Source organism: Pagrus major, chromosome 6, assembly GCF_040436345.1.
Source record: "Pagrus major chromosome 6, Pma_NU_1.0".
NCBI classification, from domain to species: Eukaryota; Metazoa; Chordata; class Actinopteri; order Spariformes; family Sparidae; genus Pagrus; species Pagrus major.
The window spans coordinates 23,869,046-23,890,547 of NC_133220.1; the positions used below are offsets into that span (position 1 = coordinate 23,869,046).

General features: G+C 39.6%; 1 protein-coding gene across 4 annotated transcripts in view; it reads right to left on the bottom strand.

Moving 5' to 3' along the window:
• cpne5b (copine Vb) overlaps positions 1 to 21,502 on the bottom strand; it is a 124,126-nt gene that overhangs the window by 62,470 nt on the left and 40,154 nt on the right. Inside the window, exons 5-7 of one of the 4 annotated variants that reach the window (XM_073468462.1) lie at positions 19,555 to 19,594; positions 18,663 to 18,677; positions 15,412 to 15,488 (exon numbers count right to left, since the gene is read on the bottom strand). In XM_073468462.1, coding sequence (XP_073324563.1) covers positions 15,412 to 15,488; positions 18,663 to 18,677; positions 19,555 to 19,594 — 132 coding nt within the window. Of the gene's footprint in view, positions 1 to 15,411; positions 15,489 to 15,994; positions 15,998 to 17,340; positions 17,365 to 18,662; positions 18,678 to 19,554; positions 19,595 to 21,502 lie in introns of all 4 variants that reach the window. The other 3 variants (XM_073468461.1, XM_073468459.1, XM_073468460.1) reach the window with 3 other exon arrangements.

The window sequence follows — 21,502 nt, forward strand, 5'->3', positions numbered from 1 at the left end:
AAACATCCTCTGACCCTGTGGCCCCCATCCGCCTGTTCACTAAACCCTGCCGCACTTACTTACTGTCGCTACGCCTGTCAAGCTTTCCGTTCTCGCATGACACATAATGCAGTTTACACTGATAGCAGAGGCAGCTTTATGTCTTGACATTTTTGAAACAATGGCTTCAAGGATCTTCGGTCTGAAGTGGACAAAAGCAGGCCAGCTGAAAGATCAAGTGTCGCTTGCAGATTTGACCAGCTAAAGCTAATTAGGTAATTAGCTAACATTAGCCTTCTCCGGACCACATTTTTTAATCTTTCCATCTGATTTGTTTTAACAACAAGAGCCCTGTAAAATTTTCAATATGCAATTCATGGCTGCTAACCAGATATCGAGCTAAGTGTACAAGATCTGCTTCCACATACAGTGATGTAGAAGTCATGAATGGGGCTTTTTAAAAAAACATGTAGTCCAATAATGTGTCAGACGCTGACCAACGGGAGCATAGACCATTTATACCATGCACATAAATATGGCGAAGCTAAAGAGGAATGGTGTTGGCGTACACATTGCCACTCTTGTTTGCAGAAGTCGGTCCCTATCACCTCCTTCCTGGTGACATCACGCATGTCACAATATTTGGTCAGGCACCAAATTCACAGCAAGAATTTATGACTCTATAGTCACCTAATCTGATCATCCAAACAGACAAAAGAAATAGTGTAATCTAAACTCTGCCCATGGGGAGGATTTAGCAAATGGTCAGTTACTTGTAGTCTTTTGTTTTAAAACAGAGTAAGGGTTCAAAAGTGACTTTTTTAAAAGCCTGATTCATCAACAATTCAGTGATAAATGGCTCAACTTTGTCAACCTCATGCAAATTCTATTTATGTAATTTGTGTGAGCCCTTACAGAGACATATGAGTTGAAGACATCTAGTAACTTGCAACCAAAGTCTCGAATCTAACCTCGTGACCTGATTGTAAAGAGCTATATGAAGGTCCTTTATTCCCCTCCGTAAAGATCTACAGCAGCCATATTCAATATAGACCTCCCAGAAGACAGAGAGGCAGCTGCAGCCTTAGAAATAACCACCAGCTTCACATCAGCTGTGACCTTAAAGAGAGACAGAGCAAAGAGGAGGGAGAGGAGGAGGTTAGGTACTCATGTGGAAAAGGAGCCCTCTAGTAGTAATTACGCTGTTGGCCATTACTCTTTTCTGACCACCGAAATCTCCCCTAGGAAATAAGTCTTCCTCATATTTACTGTATGATCTTTGTCTCGGAGGGAAACCTGCCTCTGCAGTTGGGTTATTCCCAGAGCAGACATTACTCTTGTGACAGCGACCCAGGCCACCAATGAAGGCTTCCCCTGAGAGCGAGCAAAGCACTACTGCCACTGGATCCAGAGGAATGTAGTCTAATCTGAGGGGGAGTCACGAGTGTGTCAGTGTGTGTGAGCGAGAGATAGAGGGTGAGGGTGAGAGAATGAAAGCTACATGACAGAGTCACACAAAGAGGGATAGGTGTGGGGATAGTGTTTATAAGCTATGAATAGCTGCTCTCAAAGCCTGAGCAGAGGAGCACAGACCTAAAGTATCTGTCTGGGATGACTGTGTGTGTGTGCGTGTATGTAGTGTGCACGTCTGTGTGTATGCATGTGTTAGCAGACAGAAATCTCTTTGTGAAAGTGATGCCATAGGAGAGAGTTGATTTACCAATCTGTATTAGAGAAGGACAGAAGCAGAGAGAGGCAGTATGACAGCTTTATCAGTCCACTGTTCCAGACCTCCATTAGGACACCATGCCAGAGGAGGAAAACACAGATGGATTAGTGTGTGTGTGTGTGTGTGTGTGTGTGTGTGTGTGTGTGTGTGTGTGTGTGTGTGTATGTGTGTGCGCGCGTGCGTGCGTGTGCGCGTGCATGTGTGTGTGTGTGTCTTTAGACAATTTGGGGGATCACTCTGTGCAGATGGGATTGTATTGTCCACATACTGGTGCTCACATTGCTTGTTTTGTATTTCTCCGAAAGCTCGTCTTCATACTTTGTCCTCTACAGTATATCTGCTGACAGGAAGTCAGTGGTTTTGTGTCATGTGAATTTTACCAGACTGAACTTCTGTTTCCTTTCACTTCGTTCATTTAGCCATAATGACATAAAGTTCATGTTAATGGATTTGTTGGAAGAGGGAGTTTTCTTTTGAAATTTTTAACCAGTTAGTAGCAAACGACATATCTGTCCCATCCGCTTCACTTCCGGCTGACATGGAAGCTGCTGTAGCAGTTGCTCACTTCAAGAAATATATTGATATGTTGATTTAAAAGCTGTTACTTGTGTGAAGCAACTTACATCAACTTGCATAGATGTGCTGGTATCACCCATGTTTGCTGCATTTTTGTGCCCAAAAAAGGCCAATGTGTTCCACAAATGCAGGCAGCAATTTAGAGGTCCGGGACCAAGCAAAGCTGCATCATTTATTAGGGATGGGCAGTTCAAATGCTATGATAGTCTCCGGGAACTACTTCACAAGTATTCGAAGATCCGTTGTTTGTTTATACTGAAGCATATATAGCCATGGGCTCATACTGACCTGCTGTTGAAATAAATAATAATGCAATTTCCAAAGGCCTGTAATAACCAGATGCCTTGTGGTGAAATAAGGATAGGAAAGAATAATGTGTAAACTGGTTTCCAAGACACACCTGTAGTCCTGTCCAACTCATCAACACAAACTATGATATAACTTTCACATATAGCAGTTTTAGGGGGCCAAGCTGGAATCAGATTTAACTACCATTATTTTGTAAATGTAGGTAAAGCTTTGACCAAAAGGGGTTAATAAACGTCCTCATGATCACCTATAAACTAGGCTCAGTCACTCACTCAACACTCGTCTCAAAGCATGTGGTTAACATAAAGCAACGGCAGTTGGACAATTAAACTGCACCTGCACCTGTTACAAGCTAAATAATGTAACCACAAAGGTAGCCAACAACATAAACTCCAGCGTTCACAAAGCTGAAAACTCAATGCTCATAAACACAACAAAATGTCACTTTCTTCCAGAGGAGCCAGAAATCCACAAGATCTTTATCACACAAAAATGTCACCCAGAGAAGACGCCAACAGGAGCTGTTACCGCAGCTTTTTTTTCTTTCCAGGGCCAGTGTTCGTGTGCATCTGCATAACCTAGATAGGTAAAGATGAGGCACAGTGGAGCAGGTCTCCCACAAATCTTCCATCTGCTACCAACAGAAAGAGATGTGTGGTTTTATGACAGACAAGGTGAGGGGGGAATAGAGAGAGCAGAGATGAGAAGCAGAGCGTGGAAAAAGATGAGTCTAAAGAAATAGACACAGTCAGGCAGATACACCTGGCCTGCAGAGAGAAATCAAACTGTTCAATCTTTAAACCTGCTGGAGAGTCTGGACGGATAAGGTGAATGAAAATCCTGCTCCCCAACTGCTATCAGTGAGCTGTTCCTGAGCAGGACACTTCAGTCGCAGCAGGGCTGCTCACTGACGAATAGCTGAGGGGAATGATTGAGATGCATGACTCAAAGGAGTCAGGATGTATTACTGCATCTGTTTTGATGACGCATGCATCTCTTCCACAGACTGGAGGAGAAGTCTCAGAAACTCGCAGCTTCTGCTGGAGATCTAAACTGAATTTTACAGTGGTAACTCTGCAGCGTGCCCTCTGAGAAGGTGTGAAAAAGTGCATGACAGACGTTCCTGAATCACTGTGGAGGTGAAGTTAAATCAAGGCTTCTAGTATCCATACAAATCGCCACATGGAAGGTTACACCTAAACTTTTGTGTGAAAAGTGTAGAACAAACTCCCAAAAGACACCAAACTGACCAACAACAAACTTTCTCCTCAAAAGGGAGATGCACTGAATAATTGATCATGGACGCAATTTATATTTAAAACTGTGTTGGTGCCTTTTTGTTTGCTTTTTCTTTCTTTCTTTTTATTTTTGAGCCATGTGCTTCCCAATTTAGTTTTTGACCCGGCAGGTTGTTGTTGTTGTTCACTTCTGCTATTATGCATACTTTGCCTTTGTCTCTTATCTTTTGGCCTTGTTGATATTGAGCCTTTTTTAAAAAAAAAAAATGTGTTAATGTATTTATGTATTTATTCTGTTTTATTTCATTTTATTTTATTCATTCAAATTCTGAAATAGGATCTAAGGAGCAATCACTTTGTGGAAGCTAAGAGCCTGTGGGCATTTTCCTCTGATGTCATGATCAGGGCGGGAAACACCTCTTCCTGATTGATCAGCGACTGAAAAGACGATCAATAGTGAAATCTGGATGGACATTGGGCAAAATTTCAAGGCTTAACAACATATTTGATAAGCCATTAGCAATGCCAACAGAAGCTGCTGTCTAATGGAAGCTAGAGGGTTATTAGTGAGGGTTTTGTTGCTGATTACCTGGGAAGCAGTGAAATAATAACGATCTGTCGGACTCTCTATGTTTATAGGACTTGCAACCTGTTACACAGCAGCACCACATTTGAGCATCCCAAACTGAGCGTGCTGTCAGAAGAAAATGGCTGCCATGTGAATATGGTCTGTGAAGTTCCATTAAATATTTAAGAACAACTGAGGAATAAGCCAGTACAGTGAAATCCATTATTCTGACTGGTGTAAGTGGATCTTAAGCTAAGATTAGGTCTGAGAGAACTGAAAAGGTGAGAGTGGATGATCCATCCTGAGTTACTGCAAGAAAATGAATAGTTGCACAGTCAAATGCAGTACACTTTAACAACAAAGCTCCACACTTGTGTCAAAATGCCCGTCTATGTGCAAATTCTCTGTAAACACTCCAAACATGTTAGATACTAAACAATAGATGTTCTGTTTATATATTAAAGGTCAGGTTCTGTTTCAGTTTTCTGTTTCTCATCATCTCTGACCACATGAGCTCAAACACATCGCCAACACAAGCAGCAACACTGCATTGGGGGACTGAGGCATGGCTGCGGGCCATATTTGCAGCCCCCGCTCCCAGTGTGGTGTCTCAGCACTTCAGGATGTTTCACGTTTCAGATTTTTCTAAGAGGCACTCAAAATACTGCTTGTATTTCAGTGTAAACTCACAGAAGCATCAGACATATTTTCCTTGAGTTTTATTTTTGCAGAAGGTGAGGTTGGTAAAAGCTTCTTAAGAAAGAATTGAAAATAATAATCGCACTTGTTGAAAGCATTTCACTTTGTTGCACTTACCTTGTCATGGTGGCATTTCCAGCCTTTCAGACACATGTGTGTATAAAGGTTGGATTGGCTGGTGCTTAATAAAAAATGCCTTCCAATTTTCAGCATTTATTGCAATGTATTACAGCTTTACAAGAGAAAGAGGGTATGCATCTTTTAAAAATCCATATTCCAGCATCCAACACAGACACAATCAGTGGCCACATTATCTGCATCATAAAAGTCAACTTTATGATAGAACAACTGTATTGGATTGCATTAGGTTGTATAGGTGCACATAATAAAGTGGCCACCGAGTGTATAGTGTTGTGTCAAATGCAGTCATGAGGACTGGCACCGTGATATTTGGATGTTGATATCAAGGATGAATAAAAGCGATATCAGCAAGTTTTTCAGTATATAAAACTAATCTTAAACTCAAAAGTGTCTGGCTGTGCAGCTATTGTTGATTTAAGTGCCTAGGTTTGAACTTATCCAAGAATAAAAATCTTATTTTGAGATTGAGAGTTTCATTTGAGCTACAAATAAACTGTTAGCAGAAAGGGCCGTGATTTAAGAGCGACCAGACTTTCTGTGTGTTTTGCTAAATCAATCTGCCTCCAATTTTTGTGAACTGACCCTTTTTAAAAAAAGAGAACAAATCTGCTGTTTTGCAAATGATACCTCTGAAAACAGTGATAATCCCAGTACACTGTAAATAGACTACTATCCCATCAGGAGTTTTTATGGTGGCAGATATCCTCCAGTTTCTGTCACTCCATCTGGGAGCGCCTAGGGCCAGCTGCTGGAGACAGGGAGACTATGGTGTCAGACATAGTTTGTCATCATACCAAGCTGCACACATGCATCTATTCACATTCACAAATCATTTCCTTCTATTTCGCTTTTGTACTCCAGAAATCTTGACTGACATTCGGGGATATCGGGATGCTGTAACACCAAGCGTGCTCAAACACACCTGTGTGTCGTCTTCCCCTCCCAGCAGCTTTCTGACTTCTTCTCTGTGTTTTTAACCATGACTCCACTTTCCATTTACAGTTACATGATACATTATCTGAACCAGTAGTGTTGTATGGTCTTAATTAAAACATAACCAACAATGACTGCATGTTGCAATACCATTTTCGTGGAATATAATGAACAAACAAAATTAATACCTTAAAGCGTAACAAAAGATACACCCACAGAACGCTGCTGTGTCTGTAGATGGTTCAGGGAAAGCAAAACCTGCAGTCTCAATGTTTGAGTGATGCTGTGAGGAAAAACTGATGTGAATGACAATAATTTCTCCTCTGTCCTGCTTGTCTATTATCTGTGTCCCCCTGAGTGATCCATTTAACCCCCATCTGCTGTGATGGAGCTGCTCTGTGGGGTGTAGGTGAAAACTGTGATGTTAAGGGTGAGCTCCAGGATGCTAACCGTGCAGGTGGAGGCCTGTGTGTGCACAGCTGAACAACCCCGAATAAATAAATAAAATACTGCAATATTCTCCCAGTCTGAATTGCTTCGCCTGGGGTTTTAACTTTTGAAGATGTTTTTTTGTTTGTTTTTTTTGTTGTTTGGTGTGTTTGCTGAGGGTTTGAGGTTGGTGGTTAAGCTTGACTGGGTTTGATAGGTTAAGGTTTGTTATTTCTTCCAGCATGTGATGGCTTTCTTTTTCTTCTATCCTTACTGTACATTGTCTTGATTTTTTTAATTGTTCTTGTAAAGTATTGCATCATTGATTTTTGTAGCTGATTTTCAGTAGTTGTGTTGGGTTCTTCTATGCACTGCTTTGTGCTGAAGAATTACATATACATACTGTATGTGAAGTATAATTCTGGTTTTGCCAATTGAAGAGAAAAGATGAAATATGACCCAATGGAGTCCTACAACTACACTTGTGTTATTGTGAGGTTGTGTTTAGGCGCAGTAGTACTTTGAGATAAATGCTAAAGTCAGTATGCTAACTTGCTCACAATGCAGCCCCGTCACCAGAATAACATTGCACGTGTCATGTTCACATTACATGTATGTCAGCAGACTTCCATGTCAGATAGTGGTGGCATGACAGCTGCCAGCCAGAGACCCCAGTTTGAGACTGTGTTTCAAAACAAAAACAAAACAACCAAGTGGATTTTGGGCCTAACTTGGCCATAAGCACAGCGTTGTTACAACATAAAATAGACAATTGAACCTACAGAAACAAAGGGAATACAAAGACATAAAGACATTTTCGAGTTTTAACATGTCTGTGGTTTGAAGAAACTTACATGGGCAACATATATTCTGGCGACTGGATTGCACAATCACAATGCTAACAACAATGTTTCGATAATTAAGTTACTTTAATATCAGATACTTTAAGACAATTACTACTGTACGACTTTCACTTTTGCCAAAGCAATGTTTTAACGTGATATCGTTACTTTTACTCAAGTATGACTTTTGCGCAACACTGACAACACTGGGTTTATGTATATATTTACTGTGTTCTTCATCTCAGTTTAGCGTGTTGGCACAAGTGCGTTTGCTGTTTAGCACTACTCACAGAGTACCGCACAGATGATGTGATGGTATTCAGCCTGGAGACCACGTTGAGTTAAAGCTCTTCAACTAAATGTCGAGCTTTGCAAAGATAGCACCTCTTGCAGAAATGTTGTATCTGATTTCATTAGATTCAGTGTTAATGGTGTTGTGTCCATGACCTGTGTAGATCAAAAGTTTTGTGAATTACTGCTAAAACACTCAGGAACAGCACACAGCACTGACACTAAGCGAGGACGAGCACAGAATAAATGAGAAATAAGAAAAATATGTAAACGACCAGTGGTTTTCTAATGTACAGAGGATATACTGATGCTACTACTGTGTTCTGAAGGAATAGGGTTGGGTTTAAATCAAGCAGGGAAATTAGCAGGTCATCAAAGTGTGTGCATTCAGACATTTTCTCAACCGTTATCAGCAAACCTGCAATTACAGGCTTTTTTTTCGCTGCCAGCACAGCAAAAACGTAAGGATCCTTTGCACAATTAATTTCTCACTTGTGTAAACATTTTGTTAGCAGTCAAAGAAGAACAGAACAGCAGCAGCATGCTAAATTAGCTAGCAAAATGCTTTGTACTTCTTATGGTAATATAATAGGCTTCATTTCCCTCTCACAGTGAGTGCTGTGTACTCTAAATGCAGGAAAATGGTTTTGTCTCTCTCGTTTTGGTCTAGAAATGTGCATGCAAGGTTTCGTTTTATAAATCTCAGTCCTGCTCATGTCCTCAAGCCTAATCTCCACTCCTACATATAACCGTAGATAATTGCTGACATACCCACAATGTGCATGTTTGATTGGAAGGCCTCAAACAACTCCTTAGCATTCATTCTTATGCTTTTTGCGTGCAGCTGTGGATATTAATAGCAACCCTGCCACAGTGTCATTAATTCATGCAAATGCATCTTAAAACCATCATCAGTTGTGAGTTCTCAATCATCACTGAATGCTTGAAGATAAAAGATAAAGATGAAAAGAATGGAAGTATGATGGTGTTCGACATTTAAAGCAGACTAACTAAAATAGAATAATGTAATCGAGCACACAAACACAATAAATGAAAATGGATTTTATAAATGCCACTTTGTTTGGCATATTATGGTAGAGATGTGTTGAGATCTTGCATGAATGAGCACAGTGCAACTCTCTAACAACCAAAAAGAAAAGGGTTCATACATTTTAGCTTCACTTTCCGTTTTTAAAGATACCAGTTGACGTGTGGGAAATGGTGTACATTAAAGTTTTGTGCATCCACAAATGAAAATAAAGCTAGTTAATGTTTTGGTTCTTTATGAATATTGGACACTGATTTAGAAATATCCATAATATTATAATAAAGATGAAAACCATTTTGATTTATGTCACACATGTAGCATCCCATTTTTTAAAAAACGCACTTGTGCAGCTAGCAATGTCACTGCACTCTCAGTTTAAATCATCTTTCTATATAAATACAAATGACAAGATAATTGAAATCTCTTTAATAAAATATGCATTTGAGGCCTGTGGCAAGAGAGGACAGTAAAATCTGAAGCAAGCATAAAAGAGCAGAGCGCCTTTGATGTTCAGATGAAACAAATGTCTTGTTTGGCGGAAGCGCCATTGTTTTTTTCTGTTTTCTTTTTCTATGTCACACACACACACACGACACACACACATACACTCTATGAATTAGTTTCATTAACATTTTAGTTGAAGTGGATAAGTCACGTGTTTCATGAGGTGATAAAAAACGTGCACCGATTATCATTAGACATCCCTCTATTTGTGTGCACTGGAGGTTTTATGAGACGTCAATATCATTTTCATGGCATTTTGACTTTTCATATCAGGAAAAGTACAGTTGCAGCTCGTAACACTAATGATGGTACAGTGACCCACTCAGTCTTCTAGTCAGCACGCACAATGTCCTGAAACTGAAGCACCTGAATAGAATAATCATTTTAATGGTTTTATTACATGTGTGCTTTTTCTGCTCTGACATGGCGAAATATCTGCCTTAAAAAATGTTTATTGGTCTGATATTCTAGTTTTAGGCTGTGCTGTCTTCCAGTTGGAGTCAAGGATTGCACAATCAGATGTGTTAAAGGTCATCTTAACAAGTTTTTTCAATCAAACAAACACCCAGTCATTAGAATTAATGACCGTTAATTATGATTGCCTCACACTACACCTGCAAGTAAAGGAGAAGGTGGTTGTTGTTGCCAAGTAAACAGTCCTTTCTGATGACAAGTGGTAAATAATGAACACTTCAGGTGAGCGGGACTTTGCTGCCTGGGCCCCTCAGCTGTGGAGCTCTCCTTCTTAAAACTCATTTTTTCTTATGGCGTTTTCTGAACTGATGGTTTTTGTTTTTTTCGAGGTTTGTTTGAGGCCATTTCCCTGTGATCATTAACATAAAATTATCCATGTATGGAGAGTGAAGCAATCATCCAATATAATATAATATAAATTTAAGATGAACCATTTCACAAATCCCCTGTCCACATCAATAAAATTATACATCTTTATTGTGTTGTATTGTCTTTAAGTGTTGTTGAAATTGCCCTACAATAGCTTTTCCGTTTCTACATGTCTCTGTCAGAAAATCACAACATGTGATATCTGATAAGTGTCTCAATGATCCAAAGGATGTCATCTTATCAAAGACTTGTTATTCTAACTTTATGACAGTAGGGAGTGTAAACCCACTGTGGGTGGTCACCCATTGGTTTGTGGACTACCATTTTGAAGCCACAAGTTTGGAATTACAGCTGTCGCCATCTTGGTGTTTTGGAGCCAGAAGTGACCATATTTGGAGGAGAGGGTGGAGCTCATGAGGGACACACTGTGGCAGCGACTTGTCAATCACATGGTAGCCACACCCTAAAGCATACCCTGCTTTATCGTCTGTTTTACTCTAAATGTGACCAGAATTTTGTATAAATGAACATCTTGTTGTATTAAAGGAGACTTTAAACTAACGATTGAGACATAAACTCTTTAGGAAACTGTTTACTGAGGAACTAAATCAAGTGAGAAGTAGGGTCATTTTCTCATTGGCTTACATACAATCAGACTACTTTTTGCAACCAGCTATTAAAAAGAATGCAGGTTAAATATACTTCCACATTGGCTTCACTTCACAGACCCGGAGGCTCCATCCATATTTTATACAGTCGGTGGACAGGAGATAACTCCTGTACATGCATTATTCTGCTTTCATAGTCATGTATGCACACACATTCTGGCACGTGCACCTAATTATTTTGAGCGGACGTTGGTGTCTGTGTTTGTATGACTTTGTGTGCATTTCCTGTGTGCTTGAGTGGCCTCAAAGGGAATCTGTAAACAACGCAGTGCAGTAAACAAAGCCTGACAAGAGCCTTTGAGGCCATGCAATCTGATGCATTCATTACTAGTCAGTGTTAATTAATCTGTGCCTTACAATACTATACAGTCTTTTTTGTGTCATACTAGGACACAAATGAACAGGTAGCTGCAAAATCAATCAATATGGAAGCCTCTGCTGACTTCAAGACCTTCCAGGTTGTGCAACTATTTTGGCATTAAAGCTTCTTCTTCAGCACCCATTACAAAATAAAGGCCTGTACAAACTATATGGGAAAATTATTTAAAGGAGACCTATCATGCTGTTTTCTTCTTTCCTTCAGTGTTTTATGAATGTTCTTGTGCAGGTAAAAAATCATCTTAAAAAAGTTTTGTTTTTTTTTTTAGTTGAAAGCAACAACAGAAGCTCCCCTCTCCCACAGAAAACACTGCTCCTGAAACGCATCGTGAGTAGTCTCGCCTTTAATTCTGTGACTTTGTGACATCAGAGTCATCTTAAATCATCTTAATGAGATAGGAGCTAAACCAGAGCGTCTCAGACAGAGGGGGAATACATATTGCTGTAAAGCACTGCAGCACTGGCCAGTATGAGAAAACTGATGTCTTTTTTGAGCATGTAAATCTATTGTAGTAGTGAACCAAAATAAAATTATGAACCAAAAAATGTGCATAATATGTCTCCTTTAATATTCCACACATTAGACAATGGCGCATGAATAAAAATCAGTAAGAGTCATGTCAGGAGGTTATTTTAGTAAGCTTGGTGAAATGCAAATACTGTGTGAGTGTATTATGATCATATTTAGATGTATCTTTGCGGTAAATAAATAGGCCCCATATTTTGAAAACCTCATGCAATGTTTACTGCATTCATTTGAGACATTTCCACTGATTATTGTCTACCGTCTCCTGCTTCTTCACTTCTACTCAATGCTTCTTTTTGCTATTTCCTGGCGACTTGTATTGTGCATCAGTGTACAATGAGACTACCAATTATGGGGTGTTTTTTTGCGTGTCTTCATTGTCGTTTCGTTTTCCTACTCTGTCCCTGTGCCGCAAGCGCAGGAGTCTTTTTTTTCTACATGATGAAAATCACTACGGCTGCCTCCTAATTAAACAAGCACTCATTTCAGGAAGATTAAAGCCATTACAATTAGCCAGAGAACAGAGAACACGGAGCAAGAATAAAAATACACTCTTGTGCATTCATATTCCATTTAACCAAGGAACAGGATTCATTAAATCAATTAATAAAATGTGTGTGTCTGCACATAAAGTGAATGCCTAAAGGCCAAGAGAAAATAGTAAAGAGAAAAAGATTATCTCAAGTCACGGCTGTCGGGTGTTTGTGATATGGGGGCAGTCCGTCAGAGAGACACATAGCCTAATGCTATCAACGATCCCTACACTCAGTTCTTACACAAAGATTTATTCCATTTCATGTCTTGTGTGTGCAGGAGAAAATAGAAGAACTGGTGGAGACATGCGTGAAAAACAAACACATGTTCTTAAAGTTCTCCCATTGGCTCAGCACAGCTTAGACAAATGTCTTGACATTCCAAGCAATGAAACATGAATCACTCTTCATTTCCACAGAAACATGAAAACAGACTCCACTGGGTAGCAAATCTACCAGGGCAATGCATCACTTTGTGTGCACGCGTGCTTGTGTGTGCACTCAGCGGGCTGATGTGTGATTCTCACTGGTTCCTCTACCCCAGTGACTCTCCCTTAGACAGAAGGTAAAACAAAGCCGCTGCAAAACCTCTCCTGTGTAACTCGAAAAAGTTGCTGATCAACTATTTTTTGTTAAGTTCACATAAACCTCACATCCTGAACATAATGAACACTGGAGCCTAATATCCAACAGTGTTTGAGTTTCAGAAAACACGCTCATTCATCAAGCTGTCGTGTGACAGAAGAGAATGGATCTGCTCCCAATAACTGATTCATTGAACTGTGAGAAAAATAAACATGTTACATCGTCATTACGAATGTCATAAAGTGAATACTACTTGGCGTGCCCTACATGCATCCTACATACTGGAAATAGAAAACTTTTTTTGGTTCAGAGGTTTCCACCATGTGGAGAGCCTTTAATGAAAGATTAAAGGCTGACATAAGAATAAAATCTGGCAAGCGGTCGTGTTATCTCTCAGCTGCAGAGTGTCTCAAATTAAAATTTAATAATTTGGCAAGATATCTGTTTCCTTTTCTAACCATGCTATATGAATTCTGTTTTTAAAAAAATGTAATGGTTGTAAAACTTGTAATAACATTATGATGGTTTATGCTCTCAATAAAGAGTCGTACAGCAACATTAATAGCACATGCACTTTGTACATACACATACACAGAGTGTCAGAAAAAAAGATCCTGCAACAGTTTTGCAACGGTGTCATCATCAGGGGTTGTGCTGAGGGGAGAAACTTTTGGTGCGCTCATTCTCACTTTTACTTACATTATACTCATTATTCTTACTGCGCATTTAATAAAATATTAAGTATCTGCCCCTCTCAGCCCGTGCTCACTACAAAAAATGGCATAAAGAAAGTTAATGCAAGCAGCTTAGTGTGACTTAAAATTACATTTATTGTGAGGCGGCGACCTCAAGTGGCCATAGTAATTATAACAGGAGCAAAGAAGGAAGTCAGGGGATGTAGTATAAAGAATGTCAAAGTCCCCAGATGAAGGAGTTCGGGGTGGTTGGATGGTTCAACAAACACATAACATTCACTCAGCAGACCGGTTTTCATGTCAAGTGTGAAACGTCAATGATGAGTTATATGAACTTCCGTGAGAAACTTAACTCACTTTTTTTTGTCATTAACATACTTATTTTAACCCAAATCATGATGTTTTTCCGAAACTTTCTCAAGTAGTTTTGGTGCCTAAACCTAAACAAACAGGGGCTGTTTGAAAATATTGACTGTGTGATGATGGTCATATATTGTTTTGGGAGTCAATGGCAATCAACGATTCAGTCATTTAGGTATAAGGATGTTTTTGCTTCTCTTTCACACCCCTGGTGATGAATAAAGTCAAAACATCAGATGAATTTTTCGAGTACGAATGTCATCGGAGTACAATGTGTTCATATGCATACTTTAATGCAGGAAATTCCTGATTGGCCGGCTGACTGACTATTCATTTAAGTTCAATTATGACGCTCAATTCCGAGGCTGTTCTGTAAATAGTTTTCTAATAAATAAATACAGCACCTTTTGATCAGCCTGCATCAACTGGAGGCTTCAATCATCAACTTCTGGTAAGCCCAACCCACTACCTGTTAAACTACCACCATCATGTATCTTCAAAGTAGGTTATTCAAATATTTTTCTGAAAAACTGAAGAATTATTTTCCTTTACCGGTTGATAAAATAAAACAGCTAAAGACACAGTTAAAAACCCCACTGATTTAAAAATACGTTGTTACCAAGGCTGTTAAAAAACTGCCCGAGCTCATGAGAAGTTGTTATTCAGAGATGCACTCAGTAATTGTTGTGCAATATAAATACACTATGGTCTTATGGTCGCAGTGCATAAAAATATGAATAACAACTAGGAAGGAGGACAAGCTGTGATAGACATGAATCATCCTTTGATTACGTCTCTCTAAATCTCAGTTTTACATGTAAAACACTTAAAAATCCACTTAGGATATTTTTTGTAGCTGTAGTTTAGTGTTTAATGTTCCCCAATACTAGCACATGGCAATAACATCTCATACAACTTCATGTTGAATCTAAGTATTCAAATATTCCTTCTCAATGTTCTCAGAGGTATCAAGAGCTAAGAGCCAGCAAATCTCACTGAATGACACATTTAAATAACTTCACCTGAATTACACAAGAGCTCAGCAGACTGACGATGATAGTGATGATGATGATGATGGATGATGGGTGATAGATGTATAAAGATAGATTACAGAATATCCCATTAACACCACATTTTTCTCCTCCAGTGTGAGAGCACAAGATGAGGAGACGAGCAGTAATTTGGGTAATTTTGCTCCACGCTTCACCCTTTTCTTTAATGACAATAATTATCTGTGGAAAACATCTGTAGGATGCGCTGTCTCCCCCTCCCTTCCTCTCCGTCTTTGTCTGAGCCATGTCTTTTTCTCTCGTGTCTGACTAAATCACCAGTGTGTCTCTTGTTCTGCCTCCTCCTCCTTATCCTCCCGTCGTCTCACTTCTTAGCACTCTCTCTGTGCCCCTAACTCAGTTTCTCTCAGTTTTGAGTCCTTTCCTTCATACACCAAACAAATTGACACCCTCTCCAGTACATTTCCCCTGCATTTGGAGTCAGGGGTTCTTATGCAGTAGAAAAATTGACTTAAAGTTGTACTCACCCCAGTGGTTTCTCCAGTCGACTTGCTGGCGATCCAACAATTTCTCCAAGAGTACAGAACATTTGACCCAAAAAGTCCTGGAAGGAAGGAAGGAAGGAAGGAAGGAAGGAAGGAAGAAAAGAAAGGAGGAAGGAAGGAGGGAGGACAGGTTGGCATATATGTCAGACTTTAAGTCTTTAAGATGTTTTTGTTGCATCATTGTTTATGGTAGAAAATGGGATAAGCCATTGATTGAGGTGGTGTCATGTGAACCCATTTTCCATTGTACTTGCAGACTATAAGCTGCATTGTTCGATGGCTTTCTGTCAGCTGTGAAGCATCTCCTTTTGCTTAAAGACACCGTTACTGTGCTCTGCTCGACAATGTGACACCATATCCAGTTTTATTGTGAAATGTAAAAAAGATTTTGTTGAACTAAACTCAAATGCTGCCATTCTGTAACCACGAAGACTCTTTATGCATGACAAGTATGGATGAATCCAGTGGTTCTCAACAGGTAGACATCAGCAGTAGATCAACTTAACACCCATTCAGTTCATTTTCATCTGCCCACTCCACCTGTCAGTGCATTCAAAGCCAGGACTTTCTTGCTGTGAGACACAGCCAACCGCTGTGCAATACTTAATTTCACAAAATTAAAACTTGAATAACTTTATTACTGCTCATTAAGGCTCAGTGAAAGAATGAGATTTGCAGTAAGGGGGTGATTAGAAACGATCTGTGATTGTCATTACAACTAATTTAGGCTTCAGGTTACCAAAATGATTTTTACAGCATAACTTGCCTTATTATAATACAATTCTGACAGGAGTAAAACACTGCTTGGAGGGGGAACTAACTGCCACACAAGACTAGCATCAATAGAGTGGTGTGGTTATGAGTCTTAAAATCTGGAAATCAGTGAGCATTTTTGCACTTCCGGTTCCCTTGTATCAAAGTCAATGAGTTTTTTTGAATGGGTTTTTGGTTAAATGCCCAAAATAAGGTCTGTGGTTACAACAGGCTTAAGATATTTACAGGTTTTCTTCTATGAAATAAAATACATCATTAAATGTCCCACAATTCAATTATAGAGTGCTTACGTGCCATAAAAACGGAAGCTGAGTGTGGCTTAATTTGTCATCAGGGACATTAAATGTCATCACGCTGAACACGATGACTCATCTACTCACTAGTCCATCTTTACAAGACGACTTCAGCTGCAAACTATTCTAACTCTAACTTTACAACTTGTAGATTGATCAATCTATAGAAAACGTGTATAGTGATTGTGTTGTAAGACACTTAGCGGCGGTGGCGTTTAAGTCATGCGACCGCAGTGTCATCTGTGATTATCTTGCTGAACAAAACGTGTAAGTATCACAAATTGGTGTTTGCCACAGAGCGTATCTTTGGCAATAATCCAAAATCCTAATTCAGAAATAGACTTTTTGACGAGGGAATTTTAGTGATGCTAACTTCGAGGCTGGCCTACAAAAATACTTCATCCCTACAGCACTCTATAGGCTGTTTGTACTGTAAAGATGTTGCTGTGACTCCACTCACTAAAAGACGGGAGAGTAAAAGCACTTTTCCATGAGCAAATTTCAAAGTAAACGTTGTTTGTTTGTTTGTTTGTTTGTTTGATGAAGTTGAACAAAATAATTGTGACCCACTCAGAATGGACCCAGAACCCACCTGTTGGAACCGCTGGTTTAATGAATTGCGGAGGATGATGGAGGGATTCAAAGCACCATGAACAATGATGAAGAAACATGATGTATTTACGCCTTTTTAGAGACAGAGTGACTCTCACTGCCAACTCGTCAAATAGAGCAGCTTGGTCAGAGGCCTGAAGCTTTGACACTCCACTTACCCCTCGAGCATCAGCTTTAAGATGTAGGGCTCCATGGTCAAGTTAGTAATAATGAATATCAGTGTTTCCCACACATAGACTTTACTTGGGCCCATTTTCTTTTACCCATTATCTGTCCAAGACAACAAGGCCATCTGCGATTGATTAGTGGACAATCTGCCCTCACTCTACTTTTCCCATCTACAGACATTCACACATGCTCTGCAGGGAAACACAGAGAGAGATGCTGTCTGTTATTTCATCCCTTCTGTAAAAACACAATTATTGTGGCATACTTTTGCCATTGTGTCATCCAAGCTTGTAAGTGCACCTGGTTGTCATTCCGTACCAAGTGGGTTTCGATAGTTTCGATAGGCTACATAATTAACGGCAAGCTTCCTACACACACAGCTCACCTGCTGTTGTGAAAACGGAATCAGGGGTGAAAAATCGGAAATGCGAGGTGTGCTTTTTGGGTGACTATAAAAGAAACTGCTGATGAATAAAGTCAACAGAGCAAACATATATACAGTATAGACAGAGGGAAATAGAAATGTGAGGCGAGCCTGTGTGTGTGCATTGAGATGGACAGTTAAAACATGCAAAATATATAAAGCGTTTCTGAAAAAGAGGTTTTTCAGCAGGTACACAGCCATTCTGTTGGAAACACTGAATTTGCAACGTCCGGTTAGACTTTTAAAATAAAGTTTGGTTTGGTTTTACCAAAAGATTATAGATTATGGAAAGATTATTTACTCACATAACTTACACGCAAGTTTAAAACAACTAAACTTGACCGCGGGTTTCACACAGGACCCTAACTCAGGTCACCTGAGTGGGACCCATTCAACTAGAGGGTTACCTACTGCAACATAGATTGACGCACCGACCACGCTGCTGTATTTGACTGATTGAGAATGAAAACGGGCTGGAGTCACATGCTTTCATGTCTTACCCCAGACAAAGTCTCTCAGTATCACTGAGCATTTATCTGGTACATAAAAAAATAAGACAACACAGTCTTTTTTTAACTCACAGTGAGAATGTGTGAGAATCCAAACCAAAGACTCCTTAACTTTGGCCTTGGCAGACAGAGCACACTAAATAATTCATCTCTTGGTTATCATGTGTTTCATTTCACTGAGTCTCCGGTCTGTTATGCTCACTGAATCCACTCACTGTTATAAAAAGAAGAGCTTGGAAAATCTCGCCATCTTCATCGTGTTACAAAAACTGCTGAGAGACACGACTGTATATTTTGTTTCGTATTGTGATGTGGGGAAAGTGACGATACGCTGGCTTGACTCTCAGTTTTTTTGTTCTGATCAGTGATACCGTCCTTCCTCCTGAGAAAAGGATCATTAATGTGAGACAGCAGCCATGCAGTGTCAGAAGTGAGAGAGATGCTGGGACCTACGTTGAGTTCTGCAGGCTTCCAGAAAGGTTGGGCAGCAGCAGCAACAACAACAATGACAATAACAACAACAACAACAGAGCACATCATATACCAAGACACAAGACTGTACCAAATACCTAGCACTCCTAGCACTGCTCAAGATGGCGAGGTGAGAGAGGAAAGACAACATGCTGTGTCACAACTGAAACACAGGTGGTGGAATTAAAGCTAGTGATGGAAAAATGCAAACCCCGGTGATCCAAATACATCAAATAATCATCAAAACTGATTATTTTGAACTTTTTGTCAATGCTTTCTGTCACCATAGTTTCCAGCTTTATGGCTATTAAAACGTTGACTAGTGCAACAACACTTATCATGTAATGTCATATCATAATGGAAACTAATGGCTAAAAGCATTGCATAATCAAAGCTTTTCTTCATGATTGTATAGCAAGGTATTGCACAATGCCTACTACTAGAACAAATAAAATAATAATCCTAAATAAGACTCAATCACAGATAGAAACTGAATATTTATAGGACAATTACACCATGGATAACATCTGTTAAAAGCTAAAAAGAGACATTAAATAAGAAGAAAAAATAAACATTTGTATTTGGATACTTCTATGATCAGGCAACAAAACGGGTTTGCTTTATTCCATCAAGAAGAAATCGTGCAGCAGGCAACACCGAATTAAAAATATAGTAAACAGAAAAACATAAACATCGCCTCCATTAGACCACAGATAAAAACAGTTTGGCCAATCTCAAATCACTTTGAACACCATCTGACATCAAGCAGCATTTACTTTTTCAATTTTCAGAGCCATTCAAGCCAATAATACAGATTTTACTGAAGACTGGCCTCCATTCATCTGTGGTTCAAGGTTAAACTACGTGCACTCACATGTTTGGAAAGGTCTGGGCTTTTGGAGTCGACATCGTACCTGAGGAGACAAAATGAAAGCAGCAAAGCCATTTTACTTCAACTACTGCAGATGAGACTCTTACCTATGTGGGAACATTTTGACTGATGGGCTCCAAAGGCAAAACTTAAAATGAACCCTGGTGATCCGTTATCACTGGGGGCAGAAAAACAAAATCAGAAAGCCGCTCTTCTTACATTTTTTGGCTTATCAGATGTTTGTTTATTTGTAATTTTAAGGACATAGGGCCGGATCTACTAAGATCCCAAATTGCTTGTACTTATCTGCGTGCGCAATCTAGAAATTTGCGTGTGGGGTTGAACCGCGGTTTGCGGGCGATTTACTAAGAGTGATTGCGTAAATGACAACAGGCGCAAACGTGTTGGAGACACACCTATTTAAATGAGGGTTTAGCGTGTTTCATGGATTTCAGCATGGCGAGTTTGAGAGAGCGAAAGCGCAAAGTGAAATTCGACCCTTTGGAATTATAAGTGTTGGTAGAGGAAGTGAATAAACATTTCAATGAGCTGCAGCAAAGGAATCTGACGGTCGCGCAAAGGAACGCCATGTGGGAGAAAATCGGTGAAAAAGTTAATGCTGTTGGAAAAAACAGGTGAACAGTGGATGAAGTGAAAAGGAGTTACCAAGACATCAGAAGATTGATCCCATTGTTTCGGCGTCTCCTTCTTGCAACAATAACCGCAGCCATGTGTGCGCAATTACGCATACAAACCGTTTGCACCTCCCTTTGAGACGTGTTAAATATAGAAGCAGTTTCTATGAGCAAAATCGCTTTCAGGTTTGACAAATCACTTTGCGTGTGCTAAATTAATATATTTACATTTTCTCCACCCAGAACACGCACAATTGCATGTAAACGCCCCATATTGCATATTCATTGCTGCAAACGTACTAACTGGATGCAGACGCGCTATTTTGCACCTTTGACAGACGCAACCCTTTTTGCGCACTGTTAGTAAATCAGTTTGTACATTTTTTTGCGTGTGCAAGGAGTTTGCACACGTTTTAATACACGGAAACCTTTAGTAGATCCGGCCCATAGTTTGTCTTCAATTTCTAGACAGGGGAATTGGGGGAAAGGTATGAATTAAAAAAGTCAAACAGATTACAAGAAGAAAGATGATTTTTTTCAATTTGCCAAATTGAAAACGACAGCAAGTCAAGAGATTGGTCGGACATTCAATAAAATGTAAAATGAGCCAAGATAAAAAGAGGACAGGATCTTCGCATCTTGTCAGATGTTATTATATATGGGACAGAGTAATTGGGTAAGGGTTCAACAAGAACTGTTCCTCTTTTCCATAATAATGAGACTTGGGCCTGATCTGATTTGCATGTGAATATAACGCCATGAAAGTGAGGGAAATGGAGCATATGTGATGTACCAAGATTAAACATCTGATGAAATCATAGATCCTGTTCACCTGGCGATTAATCAGGAGCAAATTAACAGACAGAAATTAACAAATAATTTGTGTAAAAGCACATGAGAAAAATCTGCACACACACCACAGTGTTTATGGGTTTCTGTCAGTATTAATTGAAAAAAAAAAGATCAACAGATACAGAGTTGTCAAATTGCATTGAAAAATACCACTCTTGTGTCAGAAAGAGATTTAATTCAACTGATCAGAAATCATGAATGAGAGACGGAGAAAGAAAGATACTGCTTGATTTAAACTGAATGGTTCTCATGAATAAATCACCTGTAACAAAACTGATCAAGAGGTTTGCTAAGCCCTGCTGACTCTTTGCCTGGGACATGTAGCTTTAGCCTCAGTCTTTTAGCGTGATATCACATATGTAGCCTTCAACTTAAAAGAACAGCTTCAAAATAACGTTGGCGGTATAGTGTCATGTAATATGGTGAATGGTGTCTCTGTCTCAGCCACTCCGCCCCCCATCACT